The following is a 15,235-nucleotide window of genomic DNA, read 5'->3' as shown; positions in this document are numbered from 1 at the left end:
ACTCATAGTTAGAGGAAGCAAAATACTGTAGTTATTAGAGAGGATATAAGACATTGAACAAAGTAGAAAAAATGCTTTGCATAATCTGGCTTTGGTCTACATCCAACCCACAAATGGAGATCCTATTCTGTAAAACATACCTAAGCAGGCATAGTCTCTCTACTGTGTTACTCTAACCTGAAAAGTAACTTGRAAAAAAGTCAGTCCAATTTTTTTCTCTTTCGTGATTCCTTTTTAACTGCATATAGTTTACAAGTAAAAAAAGTTTTTTCTGTCAGCCTTGAAACTTAGTCTGCTCTCTTTCTGTACCATCTTTACAGTTCTGTGTCTTCAAAATAAATTCTTGTTATCTTTCTGGAAGGTCCCACAAATGTACTTCGAGAGCATGAGAAGCAGAGTGGATACTGCAAGAGGTTGTTTATGTATCAAAGCAGGGTCATGTAAAATCGACTCATTATTGCAGTCTGTGGCTGGCTGTAGGTTAAACATATTCTTCAATTCAGACAGTGAGATTTATACCAAGGAATTTGTAACAGGTATCCTTTGTTACATTACTTGGAACAAAGTCTAGAGAAATGAAGACAAGATTACATTTGTAGAGGTAAACTAGTGCAATACTTCCCCAAAACTGTCATGAGAGTGTTTTTAGATTTTGGGATTTTTGGAGGCACTACTTACATTGTAATTTAAAACAAGATGTGAATCGGAGGGAAATTTAACAGAGAGAAGACGAGATATAAAGGACTCATTTGTTGGACATGACAGTTTCTATGTCTTCAGTGTACTATTTCAACATAAATAGTTTAGGATTAAAGTGTAAAATGTCGAAAAATACATATGGCATTATATTTAATGATAATATAAGCAAGGAGGAGAGCAGGAGAACGGTGGTGGCAGAGGTCAGTGTGACAGTGCCATGACCACAGTAGTTCAGTTAGCTGGTAGCTTTAGGAACAGTGTGGGCTGATGAAGAGAGAAAAGTGAAGTGCTAGAGTTCTGAGCGCTCTGGGAAAGTTAGTGTTACCAAGGATGCGTGACTAGAACAAATACATGTGATTTAAAGTAGCTGTTGCTGGGACAAAGGGCCTTTGATGGAACTTTATTTTTTTCATAACTGACAGAGATACCACATGTTACCTAGAAGAGACCAAAGTCATGAGTAGAAAAGCGATCCCGCAGCTAAAGTCCCTTCTGCCTTTGCAAGGATTTTGGCTTCATTTCAGCCCTTTGACATTTGTGAGAGATATGACCATTCAGACCTGTTGTTTCATCCTGGGTACCAGGGCCTCATTTTGAATCAGCGCTAAAGCACTGAAGTGTATTTATACTGTTTGTTACCACATCTTTTCATTGTGTTCTTAGTATATCCTCATACTTAATCAACAGTACATCATGGCAGTGTAGCCCAGTCTCTCTGATGTGACACAGTACTGCAAGTTACTGCAAGCATTTGTCAGCAGTGCAGTAGTTTCATTTTCTGTTGTCATCAGTTACTTTTTCTGAAATGTAATGAAAATTCTGGTACAACATTGTGGTGATACTCTTGAGTTCATGTGTTAAGTGATGGTGGTATTTTAAGTTGGCCAATGATAAGCCTATCTAAACACAACATCTAGTTTTCACTAAGAGTTACGTTACTTTGAAAATTCAGCAGTCACAATTAGGAAGGAAATTTACTGCTCTGAAGAACAAATATTTAAAAAAGAAAATAAGAGAACCTTTACTCATTTGTGTGAATGAGGTTTACTGATTTACTGAAAATTGCTATTAGGACTTCTGAATTCTGTAAGGGAGTCTATCACTTCTCTTATTTGTTCAAAACATCTGTAGAGACACTCCCGTTCATGAGCCATTTAGGAGCAGCAGAGTATGGGCAAATACTTTCTGGTTTTAAAGATAATTCTAAAAATGCTAAACTTAATTCTAATTCCTGGTCTTACTTATTTAAATCTGTGTCCTGAGCGATAGGGTAAGCTAGTGGGCAGACATGTGCAGTCACTTTCAGCAACAGTAATTTTAAAACAGTTTTTAGAAGAAGCTCTCCTTTGGCTTGCTTGTCTTGTTGACATCTTCTGGGTCAACAGTTGTGTCTGACTGTGTTTGCTGTTTAAACGTTTACCAATGGACAAGGTTGACACCTTCTGGGTCCACAGCTTCCCCGAGCATACAGAATGTGAACTTAGGAAGACCGTTGACTCAGGGTGTTTATAGTCACTCACTTGTCCAGAAACAAAACTGTTCCTGCACTATCCAGCTTTTACAGCATTTTTTGCTATACTGCTCTGCTGCTGTGAGTAATGAGCTACTTCTCTCTGCTGCCATGTGAAGTTTAACAATCCCATTTGAACCTTTGATTCCAAGTACAGCTAAAAGATGATGCAGATGCTTGATATGATATGGATATAGCAGGCAGCAATCTTATTAAGGTGCATAAAACACAGCCAAGCAATCAGGCATTCTTCAGTGCAGAGGTACATCTGGACATCTCAAAAGAGACTGAAAGATCCTTATATCTCCAGTGCCTTTTCCAAAGCTCAGAGTTTCTTGGCACCATTCAGTCTTTCTGACTACTGGCATGCTCCCAGGCCTTCTTTCTTCTGGCCCCGATGCTAGGACTGCCCTTAAAATGTGACAAATTCGAGAACATTTCTGAGGAATTTATGACGGCACATGGCTTAAGTTGGGATGCCTCCAGCGGGTGCATGCAGGCAGGGAGGTGCATATGAGACATGGCTATGGGGGTTCCTCTTTTACCTCTCCTGGGAAACCTGCATGCTAGGTTCCCTCTATGAAATGCCTGTACACCAATGCACGCAGCATGGGGAATAAATAGGAGGAACTGGAGATCTGTTTGTGGTCACAGGGCCGTGATCTCATTGCAGTTACAGAGACATGGCAGGATAGCTCGCATAACTGCAGTTACAGAGACATGGTGGGATAGCTTGCATGACTGGAATGCTGTCATGGATGGCTGTATGCTTTTTAGGAAAGACAGGTCAGGAAGGCGAGGTGATGGAGTTGCTCTTTATGTGAGAAAGCAACTGGAATGTATCAAGATCTGTCTAGGGTTGGATGAAGAGCAAATCAAGAGCTTATGGGTAAGGATTAAAGAGCAGGCTAACGTGTGACACTGTTGTGGGTGTTTACTACAGGCCATCTGATTAGGAAAAGGAAATTAGATGAGACCTTTTACAGACAGCTAGAAGTAACCTCACAGTCACAGGCCCTGGTTCTAATAGGGGATTTCATCCACCCTCGTATCTACTGGAAAGGCAACACAGCGAGACACAAACAATCCAGGAGTATCCTGCAAAGCATTGTTGATGACTTTTTGACACAGGTGGTGGAAGAGGCAATGAGGAGAGGTGTGCTGCTGGACCTTGTCCTAACCAACAAAGAATGACTGGTTGGAGACATGAAGGTTGGGGGCAGCCCAACCCTTCTAGCCCAATCCTTGGCTGCAGTGACCATGAGATGGTGGAGTTCAGGATCCTGCAGGAAAGCAGTAAGGCAATAAGCAGGATTGCAACCCTGGACTTCAGGAGAGCAGACTTTGGGCTCTTCAGAGACCTACTTTGAGGAATCTCATGGGTTAAGGCCCTAGAAGAAAGGGGAGTGCAAGAGAGCTGGTTAATATTCAAGCATCACTTCCTCCAGGCTCAGGAGCGGTGCATCCCTATGAGTAAGAAGTCCAGCAAAGGGGGCAGGAGACCTGCATGGATGAATAAGGAGCTTCTGGTAAAACTCAAATGAAAGAGGAAAGTACACAGAATGTGGAAGAAGGGAAGGCCACTTGGGAGGAATGTAAGAACATTGTCAGGGTGTTCACGGATGTGATGAGGAATGCCAGAGCCCATTTGTAAAAAATCTGGCAAGGGATGTCAAGGACAACAAGAAGGGCTTCTTCAAATACATCGGTAGCAAGAGGAAGACTAGGGAAAATGTGGGTCCGCTGCTGAATGGAGTGGGTGCCCTGGGGACGAAGAAGGCAGAGCTACTGAATGCCTTCTCTGCTGCAGTCTTCACTGCTAAGGCCAGCCCTCAGGAAGCCCAGAGCCTGGAGAGAACAAATCTGGAGAAAGGAAGACTTTCCCTTGGTTGAGGAAGATGGAGTTAGAGATCATTTGGGCAAACTTGACACCCACAAATCCATGGGCCGTGATGGGATGCATCCACAAGTGCTGAGGGAGCTGGCAGATGTTATTGCTAGGCCACTCTCCATCATCTTTGAAAGGTCRTGGAGAACTGGAGAGGTGCCTGAGGACTGGAAGAAAGCCAGTTTCATTCCAGTCTTCAAAAAGGGCAAGAAGGAGGACCCAGGCAACTGTAGGCCAGTCAGCCTCACCTCCATCCCAGGAAAGGTGATGGAACAGCTCATCCTGGATGTCATCTCCARGCAYRKGGAGGACRAGAAGGTGATCAGGAGTAGTCAGCATGGATTCACCAAGGGGAAATCACACTTAAACAATCTGATAGCCTTCTACGATGGCATGACTGGTCAGGAAGATGAGAGGAGAGCAGGGGATGTCGTCTCCCTTCACTTCAGCAAGGCTTTCAATGCTGTCTCCCATAGCATCCTCCTAGGCAAGCTCTGGAAGTGTGGGTTAGATGAGTGGACAGTGAGGTGGACTGAGAACTGGCTGAAACGCAGAGCTCAGAGCATTGTGATCAGCGGAACAGAGTCTAGTTGGAGGCCTGTAGCTAGTCCTGGGTCCAGTCTGATTCAACTTCTTCATCAGTGACCTGGACGAAGGGACAGAGTGCCTCCTCAGCAAGTTTGCTGATGACACCAAACTGGGAGGAGTGGCTGATACCCCACGCTGTGCTGCCGTGCAAAGGGACCTGGACAGGCTGGGGAGCTGGATGGAGAAGAACCTCATGAAGTTCAACAAGGCCAAGTGCAGGGTCCAGCTCCTAGGGAGGAATAACCCTATGCCCCAGTTAGGCTGGGGCTGGGCGTTGACATGTTGGAAAGCAGCTGTGTGGAGAAGGACCTGGAGGTACTGGTGGACAACAAGTTAACCATGAGCCAGCAATGTGCCCTTGTGGCCAAGAAGACCAATGGTATCCTGGGGTGCATTAGGAAGAGTGTTGCCAGCAGGTCGAGAGAGGTGATCTTCCCCCTCTACTCAGCCCTGATGAGGCCACATCTGGAGTACCATGCCTAGTTCTGGGCTCCCCAGTACAAGAGAGACATGGATCTGCTGGAGAGAGTCCAGCATAGGGCTGCAAAGATGATTAGAGAACTGGAGCATCTTTCTTACGAGGAAAGGCTGTGAGAGCTGAGGCTGTTTAGCTTGGAGAAGAGAAGACTAAGAGGGGATCTTATGAATGTCTATAAATACCTTAAGGGAGGGTGTCAAGGGGATGGAGCCAGACTCTTTTCAGTGGTGCCAAGTGAAGGGACAAGAGGCAACAGGCACAAACTGAAACACAGCAAGTTCCATCTGAATATGAGGAAAGACCTCTTTCCTGTGTGGGTGACAGAGCACTGAAACAGGTTGCCCAGAGAGGTTGGGGAGTCTCCTTCTCTGGAGATATTCAAAACCTACCTGGATGTGATCCTGTGSAATGTGCTTTAGTGAGCCTTTTTGAGCAGAGGGGTTGGAGTAGAATCTCCAGAGGTCCATTTGAAACTCAGCCATTCTGTTATTTTGTGATTCTGTGTTTCTGTGATTATCCTTCCGAAATCCAAATCATTCCTGTTGCTGTAGCTGCAAAATTTCTTTGCATATACATCTCAAAATATTAGAAAGTCTGGAAAGACTCATAGGATTCAAGCATTTCTTACTGATTTGCAATTAATTACTGATATCACAGCTGTCTAATTCTCCTTTTCAGTTTTGTCACTCGCTCCGTTTGTATTGCATTTTCTGAGTGAAATTTGTAACTGAACCTTTATTTTTTATGTTTGTAAAGATTTTGAAAGGAATGGAGATACAATGCAATTTAATTATGCCTGACTTTTGTTTTTTAGTTTTGGATGTGCTAATAGAGTCAATAGGATTTTCACAATATCTGTGAAATTTTTGCAGTATCTGTGAAAATCCTACCACTTCTCATTTGCGTTTTTGAAAAAAAAAACTGTTATATTTATTCATAGCTTATAAAATCCTAACGGAACTCCCAGGCTTACCTCAAGTGGACACTTCAAAAAAATTGAGCTCAAACTTTGTGTCCTTGCCTCGATTTTTTCATCTGCTTAATGGGAATAATGAACCTTAATCCAATAAAGTCGTTTGAGACCTAGGGATGAAAGCACTATATAGTAGCTGTGTAACATTACTGTTTTGTTACTGTTTTCATATAAGAAAAGGTACACAAACAAGGACCGCAGGATTCTGGAGGAGAAGACAGGATTAGAATTCAAAGGGATTTTGAGAAATGACCTGAAAAAATTAGCATGTGTTCGGATAGAGACAAGGACAATCATTAGGCAGGAATCCTTGGCTATATAAATTTAGAATGGGAAACAGCTTGGTATGGGAAATTGCTGAGTAGAAGTTCTGCATAAAATTACTTGAGGGACATGAACCAGAAGTAAGCCGATAYTGTGATACTTACACAGAAAAGGCAAGTAACATGGGATGTGTAAACAGGAACAAAGCCTGTGTGGTTTTTTGAGTAATTTCTTTGCTCAGCATTAGTAGGATCTCAAGTGGAATGCTTTGTCCAGTTTGGGCACTACACCTCTAAGGAAGATAGGACTGATAAAGGAACAGTTCAGGGAGAGAAATGAAAAAGATCAGAAATTGAGAAAAGTGGCATTACCTGGAAAGACTGAAAAATTATAGAGTTATTTTGCCCAAAGAAGAGAGATCTAGGAGTGTTGTGCTATCTGTTTGCAAACTTGAAAAAGATCATTGCAAGGAGCATAGAGCTAGTCTTTTCCCATGTTTTTGACAGAGAGGATTAGAAGCATATGGGTTAAACTGCTGCAGGAAAGACTTCTGTTAGACATGAGGAAAAATGCTGTAACAGTTAGGACAACTAATTCTTGCAGTATATTACTGCAAGGAATTTGTAGGCTCTTACATACACATCCTTTTAAGACCAGAAATAACAAATTTCTATTGTTTTCACATTAAAAAAGTGTTAATTCTACTAGGTTATATTCTAGAGTATATAAATAAGATGTTCATCTACTTCCTGCTTTTTCAGGTAAGCAATATTGCTTTTTTAAGGCATTACTTTTCTTGATTTGCATTTGTGAAGAAAATCTTTCTTTTCCTAATCCATTCTCTTATTCTTCTATGAGACGAATACTCAAAACTGCAATGAATAATATAATTTATTGATCTCCTTATAATATAATGCAATGAATATTATTGTTATTGCAGCTTTAATTTTTTTATGATTATGTAAAAACTGTGTCCTAAAACAACTAGCAATATAATTTGAAATATAAATTTCTTGTATTCTTTTTTTTAGAAAAAGATTTGTGCATTTTTAGATTTTAAAAGCCTAGGTATTAAAAACCTTTATTTGTGCCATAGACACTATTGCACAGGAGATGCATACACGCAAARTGTTCCTACTAGTTGTGAATAGTTTATATCTTTTTAGAACTCTTGTATCTAAAGAAATATTTCTATATCTTATAATTGGGATTGCAATCAAACATTTGTCTTTCTTCTGAAAAACAATATGAATATTGTGAAAAATTTTAATCCTTCTCCATTGTCCATGAGGATGTCTTTACAAAAAGAAAATGATTTTTTTGGAGTATTTTTGGGTTGCAAATGATTGCATCCGTAAGTGCATTGATCGCCACAAAAATTGCTTATTACAGAAAAAAATAATTTGAGAAGCGTTCATTTATTTTATTCCAAAATTATGTTTATTTGCTGCAACTCATACTAATATTTTGGCAAAGGACTAAATTGATCATGGACACCAGAATAACTTCAACATTTACATCGTTAATTAATTAAACAGTTAAATCTCTTACTCTTTATAAATCCAAAAGAAACAAACTGACTTCTTTACTTGAAGAAGAAAATGAAGTATAAAGAAGACTGAAACATTGATGGAGATGACTGAAAAAGTATTTGTTATTTTGGGATTGGTTACTATTCCTGATAAATAGTTCTTCAGAGAAGATAATGCATACTATTTCTTCATTAATCTTTCGTTCTCCTTATAAGAAGGAGAGGCAGATAGCTTGGTTTTCTTTATGGAACATGGGCCACTTCCAGAAAGACTGTAGTCAGTGCATCCATTTGAGTACTCAGTGTGCTGTATATGTAAACTGTTCTGTATACTCAAAATTCCATTGAAGAGGGAGTTGCTGCTACTCATTTTTTTCACATATATAGACAGCTGAGTGAATTCATATTGCACAAGAAATTACAAAAAATGCAACATACTTAAGCTGGTTATGATGTGCTAGTGTCTTCAAGCAAAAAGCACTCAGAAGTACTTTTCATGATGCTGTGTCTTTGTCATGAGTTCTGGCTGAGATGATCAAGCTGTTGTCTCATTCAGTGTGTTTCCATGAGCTATAGGACTGTCATCTGTCTTGCAAAGAATAGGAAGAGATAGGTCATTTATTCAAAACRGATCAACTTTAGGTTGAGTTACCTTAGATGAGTACAAACAGCTTCTCTGCAGATAGCCGTGTTTTTATGGGCTTTCTGCCAGAGCAGAAAAAGTTCAGGGAATAGCATAGAATCTGGGAGAGCAGGGATGGATTCAGAGGAAGGATTCACTGTAATATCAAAGATACAGGCTTGTGGAATAATACGGGCCGTCTTTGACAGGCAAACCAGCTGAAGTGAAACAATAAAAGCTATAAAAAATACTGGATGTAGAGGAGAGGTGACCTAGATAGATTGCCTGAGAATAGGAATTTTTGAGTTTTATTTGTCTTAGTTTATTAAAACTTAAAAATTGCACTTTTAATAATTATTTAAAAGGTGTAATTAAAGATAATCAGGATAATAGTTGCTTCCCAGCTGTGTGCTTCCCAGCATATAGAAGATGTCTAGTGCTCTTTCATATTAGTTAAAAAATATTAAAACTGTTACAGCAACTACGAGCCAATGTGAGAGAGATGGAGAAGCTTTGTTTGCGAGTCCGGCAGGAAGACATCTCACATCTGCAAAGAATGATAAATCCAGTTAAAGAGGAAGCTTCATTTGCCATAAAAGAGTTCCTACAGCTTCATTCTGAATCTGCAGAAGAACTTAAAAGGCAACTAGAAGGACAGGAAGATACCTCTTTAACCAGATCCGCAACTGTAGGAGGAGGTAGTAGTATATCATTTCTCTGTTATGTCTATATTGTTGAATCCTGTCAGTGTTTCCTAACCAGATATAATTAAAATAAGCAAATGAGATTTCAATTGAATAATAATTGTTAATCAAGAAGWGGATTTTCCACTACATCATGATTTTCTCATAACCTGTTAATACAGTATTATGTGACTGAATTTTTATAAGTAGAAAATGCTTTAACTAAGTATCTTAAGAAATGAGATAGGTGCGGCCTTCCAAGAGGAAGATCATCTAGCTTTGAGTCTTGAAATAGAAGACTTTATAGGAAGAATACTTACATTCTTGTTTCACAGTAGCTGAATTTAATTTCCCCCCTTGCAAATCACTTATCACCTGCAAGTGATCATTTAGACCATTTTCACTAAATTAGTGCTTGCAGTGTCAAGAGAAAAGCAATTTTTATACATCAGACTATTCTATGGCATTGCTGAAATACCTGGAAAGGAGGAGCAAGTCTCCATATAAAGCAGAACATATTTTCATGTAGCATTTTGTCTTGGTAACTGGCAAGAAAACAAGAAACAGTATAAAGCCATGTAAGTAAAAGATTTTGAAAACACACTGTAACGTTACAAGTCAGACATGTTTGCTGCTGTTCCCTACTTTCCATATAAACTGTGTCTTTCATCCTTTGTTCTTCTCTCTTCTTCCTCTTACTATGCTCTAGTACCAGCTGGAATTCTCTGTGGCTGATCTGTGAGAAAGCTGGTTACATCAGAATTAAATCCTTCCACAGAACAGTAGTTAGTTTGATTGTTGCAGTAGCGGTATTGTTTCAGATTGTTCGGAAATTTCATGTGTCTTTAAAATTGAAAGTGTATTTTCAGTCAATGGCACTGTAAAAATTTTTATTCATATTTTATTCAGTGACCCTTCTTGTTGTTATGTGCAGAACTACAATAACTGTTTTGAGTATAATTAACAAGTAAGCAAGTCTAACATTAGTCAAGTGGAGAGAAAAAGAATGTAAGTTTGGAAGACTGGGCTTGCTTTTGAATGTCATGTGCAAAGGTATCAGAAAGTCTTGCTAAAGTCAAGATGTACGAAATACGCAATTTCTCTCTTCCTCATAGGCCAGTAGAAGAGAAATGAAATTGGTTTGACATGATTGACTTTTGACATACAGATCTTGACTGTTTTCAATGTCCTTTAGCTTTCAGATGTTTCTGAATTGATTATTCAGTAGTTTGTTCTAGTGTTTTTATGGGTTTCAGAGTTTGGCTATTTGCTGCATCCCACTTCTCCTCCAGAAAACATAGAGATAACAGCTAAGTCTGTTCTTTTGCAGATCTCTAGGACACCTTGTACTCTCCACAAGTTCTCAGAAAGAATGTTTTATCTTTCAGAGATTTTTTCTTAAATAGTCTAGAGTGAATTTCCTTGAAACCTGAATAAATCTAGCTCATCTAAATATTTTTAACCTGTTGTTTTTATGTTTGAGCCTGTGCTTTTTTCTTCTTGCTAGATTTAATTGCATCAAGTATTTGATCACAGCTACTTTTTTAAATTAAAACTGAAATAAAATAAGCATTCAGTATTCCATCTTTTTCTGGGTCATCCATTATTTTCTTGCTTTACCTGGTAAAAGACTTACACTTCCTTTGTCTTCTTCTAATTTCAGTAGTATTTGTAGAAACCTTGCTACCATTTATGCCCCTTGGTAGTTGTATTTTTTCTGTGTCTTAGTCTTTCTAATATTAACCTCCCATGCATTACTATTCCTTTGTACTTACCTTAAAGAGCTGCATTAAAGAGCTATGGCTGAAGCCATATTGGTTTCCTGTTTTCACACCTTTTCCTCTGCATCAGGATAATTTATTATCATTTCAGTACAGTCTATTTTATTAGATAATGCCAGTGTTAGAGAATGCCAGTTCTTCTGCATTCCTGTATTCTTCAGGAACTTCTTCCCAATGGCTCCAGTTAATCAATTTGCTGAATTTGTTGATATATTTTTGGGAGAGCTCGATGTCTTTCGTCTTTGAATGCTGGTGTACTGTGATCCCCTTCATCTATATTACCTGTTTAAACTCTTCTCTGTGATGATCAGAATAAAATTTAAAATATTTGTTCTTTTAGTACCTTGCTCCAGTTGTCCTCAATACATTCTGGTATTATATTGGAAAGTCTTTGTCTTGTCTAACTGCTTTTCTAACAGTTACATAGGTTATAATGGGAACTACAGCTTAGTTTCAAAGAACAGGACTAATTTTTTAATCTGTAGTACCTTTAAAGTGTGGAGAAAATTGAGCATAACTGCAGTGTAAAAAGGCAAGATACTGAGCAGAATGATTGGGATGAGAAGAATAGAAAAATATTACTGGAATGACATGCTCCTACAGGTCAGCTCAAGAATACAGAAATAATTCACCCCATAACATACAGGCAGGCAGGCAGGCAGCTAAATATAATTATACGGGATTTTTTTTAAGTTTGCCTGACTCTGAAAGCAGCTCTATTGAATTACTAACACAGAGCAATATATTGCCTATTCTTTTGTGCTTGGGGCTGCAGACCTGAAAGTAAATCTTGGTTGCTGATCCTAATCAAAGGAAGTTCAGTGTGCCTCTTCTTAGTGGAAAGTTGCTTCCCATCTAGTAGAGAAAGAAGGAGTTTACAAATTCAAATTGCTCATTGAGGAAGCACGACAGTGAGATGATGTAGTCTCTTCTCCCATCAGTATCCTTAGCTGAAGTCCAATAGAAATAAAATTTAATTGCATTTTAAACAAATATTAACAAAAGGTGAGACTCCTCTCTTAAAATTACTAACATCTCTTAACCAATATATTGAATCTTCCAGAGCATTAAAATTTTATCTCAAGTGTAATGAAGTGTGAAGCTGCAGGGTAGAGTTGTATTATTGCATTTCTTTGGAGATGCTGTAGATGAACTGGTAGAGCCACTTCCATTCTCAGTTCTATTATAAATGGTTAGACTTGATAAAACAAGAACTTCTGAATATAAATTTTGTATTAATATTTTTGGCCGACATGGTACTTAACCTTCTTTACCCTTATTATTTTTTACCATGCTTTTTTGAAGTGAGGGAGGAATTTTCTTAAAAATTTTTGCTAGTTTTAATTTATCAGAGAATGATAACAGTGTAAACCTACTTAAAATTTTAAGTTCTCTTGAATGTGTAGACGTCATGCAAAGCCGTCAGTATCATTTATGTATTTCAGGGTGTGCACTATTGAACAGTAGGTCTGCATAGACTGTTAAGGACAGACCAGAGTAGGGAACATCATTTGTAAGGGGCCAGTTTTACTTGGTGAGTTTTTTATGATTTGAATATATGGCTACATTGGGATAGATGATTGATTATGCAGAAGAGGGGAGAGGAATATTTTGGAATTGAGTATATAACATAATTAATGTTATATCTTATAGATCTTTTATCTTATAGATAAAAAATGGGTTCTGAAAGAATAGAAGATTGTAGAAGCTGAAGTGCTGTTGGTATGTGGATTCTTAAGGAAAGGTGGACAGAAACAACTAGAAAACCCAACAACCCCAAAATAAAACTCAAAATCACTTAATGCATCCTTGTTACTCTGCTACTACTAATTATGGCTGACTATTGGCTTCACTGACATTGAAGAGATTTCTGCGGTTGATCCTAGAATCTTACTGTTTCTTGGGATGCTGAATAAAAATGTTGAAAAATTGCCAAATATTATCTAAATGTATCTTTTTTATTTTATCTTAAATTAATCTCATGAACAAGTATACCCTGTTATTGAATTTTTATTGAGTATGATTATTTTTCTTTATTTTGCATGGTTTGTATCTGTTGCAGTAACTGTTACATAATATTGTTACAATACCTTGGCATTCCTTGTTCTAAGGAAGCTTTTAATGTGATATTTAGACTTTAATATTATTAGACATACTTTAAGCAATTTCTCCTGTATTAAGCTTTCTCCTGCGACTGCTCTCCTGAGGAAGTAAACATCAGTGTTCTACTAAAGTATCTGTTTTCCTTGAGAAATTGAAATAATCTAAATTAACATGATCTTTGCAGTGTATTTACATCCATACAAACTCTTGCCTGCCTCTTGTACTCTCAGGCTTTTCCTTAATCCTTACTATGACAAGCCAGACTTGTTCGGTATTACTTTTTAATTACCACTTCATTACTTGTCCATAATTAAAAACTTGTCCATTATATTCATAATGGTTCAAGGCTGAGCTCTTCTGGACTGGAGGAGGTACATACATATAATCTATTCATCATACCTGCTCCCCACCATCTTGCTTAGCTGCTTCTCATTGCCCGTTTTATCCACAGCCCTTTATCCTCCTCTCTTATCGAATCAGTCCAGATGATTTAGAAAGGAAGGTGACTGAGAATCTCTCCTTTACACTGCTGAGTTTTGAAGTTTGCCATTCTCACAGTACTGTTACCCAGTTGGCACAGCATTTAATATAGGAGTATGTTAACAGGTTTTTGTTGCTTTTACTTTGAAAGACTTTTTTTTCCAGCTTCTTTTTGCTGTAAATGACTGAAAAACAAACTAGTAGCGTAATAATTGATTATAAAATGAGTAATAATAATATGATTATAAAATGAATAATTGCCTGTTCAGTTTGGGATATATAAAAGAAGAGCTTTTGTCCCAAGCTCTGTTTTCTTTTTCTGCAAAATTTTAATGCTCAGTTGATACAAAATTAATTGACATTGAATTCAGCAGTATAATTTAATCTTATTTTTAAAACTAATCGTGAAGGCATGTTGTTAGAAATAAATAAATACATTTATTTGGAAATAACTTTCTTTAAAACGCTGTGTAGTGTTGTGAGAACTTTTTCCTATGTAATAGCTTTCAAAACAGTTGCTTAGCTTGAATTAGGTCAACTATGAATATATCTTTGAGAAACATTACGACAAGAAAATTAGCTTATGTCATCTGCATTCTGATCCAGTGCATTTACTTAAAAACGTCCTGTTTTTCATTTAGAAACTTTATGTAACACTGAAGGAAAGGATGGCTCCCGAAGTTTAATCCAGATGTATTCTCCCCTTCCTGAAATACCTCAGGATGAAAATGCAGCTGAGTCATGGGAAAATTTGGAGGAGGTATGTCAGAACTCTCTTACTGCCATTTTGGTGCTCTTCTTTTTATGAGAAAAAATGATGGTTATGAGAAACATTTCTTACGTTATTAAGAAATAACAATCATTTTTTTATTTGTAGGATTTGATTCAGCTTAACCAATTGGTGACTGAATTTTCTCTATTAGTCAGTGTAAGTACCAATTCTGCCCTCGGTCTTAGCTGGAGACTTGTACAAAAACAGGGTTAGTGGGGAACTCTAAGATGAGTAATGAAGAGCTGAGCAAGATTTTTGTCCCTAATCTGAACTCATATTGCACTAGTATCACTTGATAGCAATGATACAATAGCAGAATAACAGTATTTAAATTGATGCAGTCCAGTATTAAACAAATTGAGATTACAGCATCTTAGTAACTGTTAGGAGCATCAGGAAAGTGCCAGTGACTGAATGGAGTCAGAGCAGTTTCTCCACAATGAGCTGAAATGCTTATGGTAAATACACTTATAATTTCAAAGTTTGTACATTGATTACTTTCCAAAGTCATAGGTAATGCACAAAATGTCGGTGTCAGATTGTGTAACAGTAAGTTGAAAGGTTCTCTTTTGGCTTTCAAGTAGTAACAGTGAGAAATATGCAAAAGCGTTAGTGTCAGGTACTCCATTGCCCACTCTAGCAAGAAAAAAAAACCAAATACTAATGCTCTTCTTTCTGTACATCAGTAACTTCCTACTACAAGTACCTTGATAGCAGTCCTGTTGATTCAGACTGTGTCAAGGTAATTATCTGAGGAGGCAATAATCTATTTCAACACTAGTGCTGGTAGTTGTTCCATGTTCTTGCTTGCCAGTGCCCGTTGCAGTGCCTGCTTTGCCACATGCTGAATCTTGGCAGCAGCC

At 38.0% G+C, this 15,235-nt stretch overlaps 1 protein-coding gene across 5 annotated transcripts in view; it reads left to right on the top strand.

Annotated features, from left to right (window-relative positions):
- The window catches only part of STX17 (syntaxin 17), a 35,441-nt gene that overhangs the window by 15,330 nt on the left and 4,876 nt on the right, over positions 1–15,235 (top strand). For 4 of the 5 annotated variants that reach the window (XM_085306800.1, XM_085306803.1, XM_085306799.1 and 1 more), the window contains 3 exons: positions 9,032–9,254; positions 14,242–14,360; positions 14,478–14,528. In XM_085306800.1, coding sequence (XP_085162926.1) covers positions 9,032–9,254; positions 14,242–14,360; positions 14,478–14,528 — 393 coding nt within the window. The remainder of the gene's footprint in view (positions 1–9,031; positions 9,255–14,241; positions 14,361–14,477; positions 14,529–15,235) is intronic. The other variant, XM_085306804.1, reaches the window with a different exon arrangement.

Source organism: Rhea americana, unplaced genomic scaffold (genome assembly GCF_003343005.1).
Source record: "Rhea americana isolate MKP2758 unplaced genomic scaffold, rheAme1 scaffold_248, whole genome shotgun sequence".
Taxonomy (NCBI): Eukaryota; Metazoa; Chordata; class Aves; order Rheiformes; family Rheidae; genus Rhea; species Rhea americana.
Note: the sequence above shows the minus strand (reverse complement) of the source record. Positions and strands in the feature narration are given on the sequence as shown.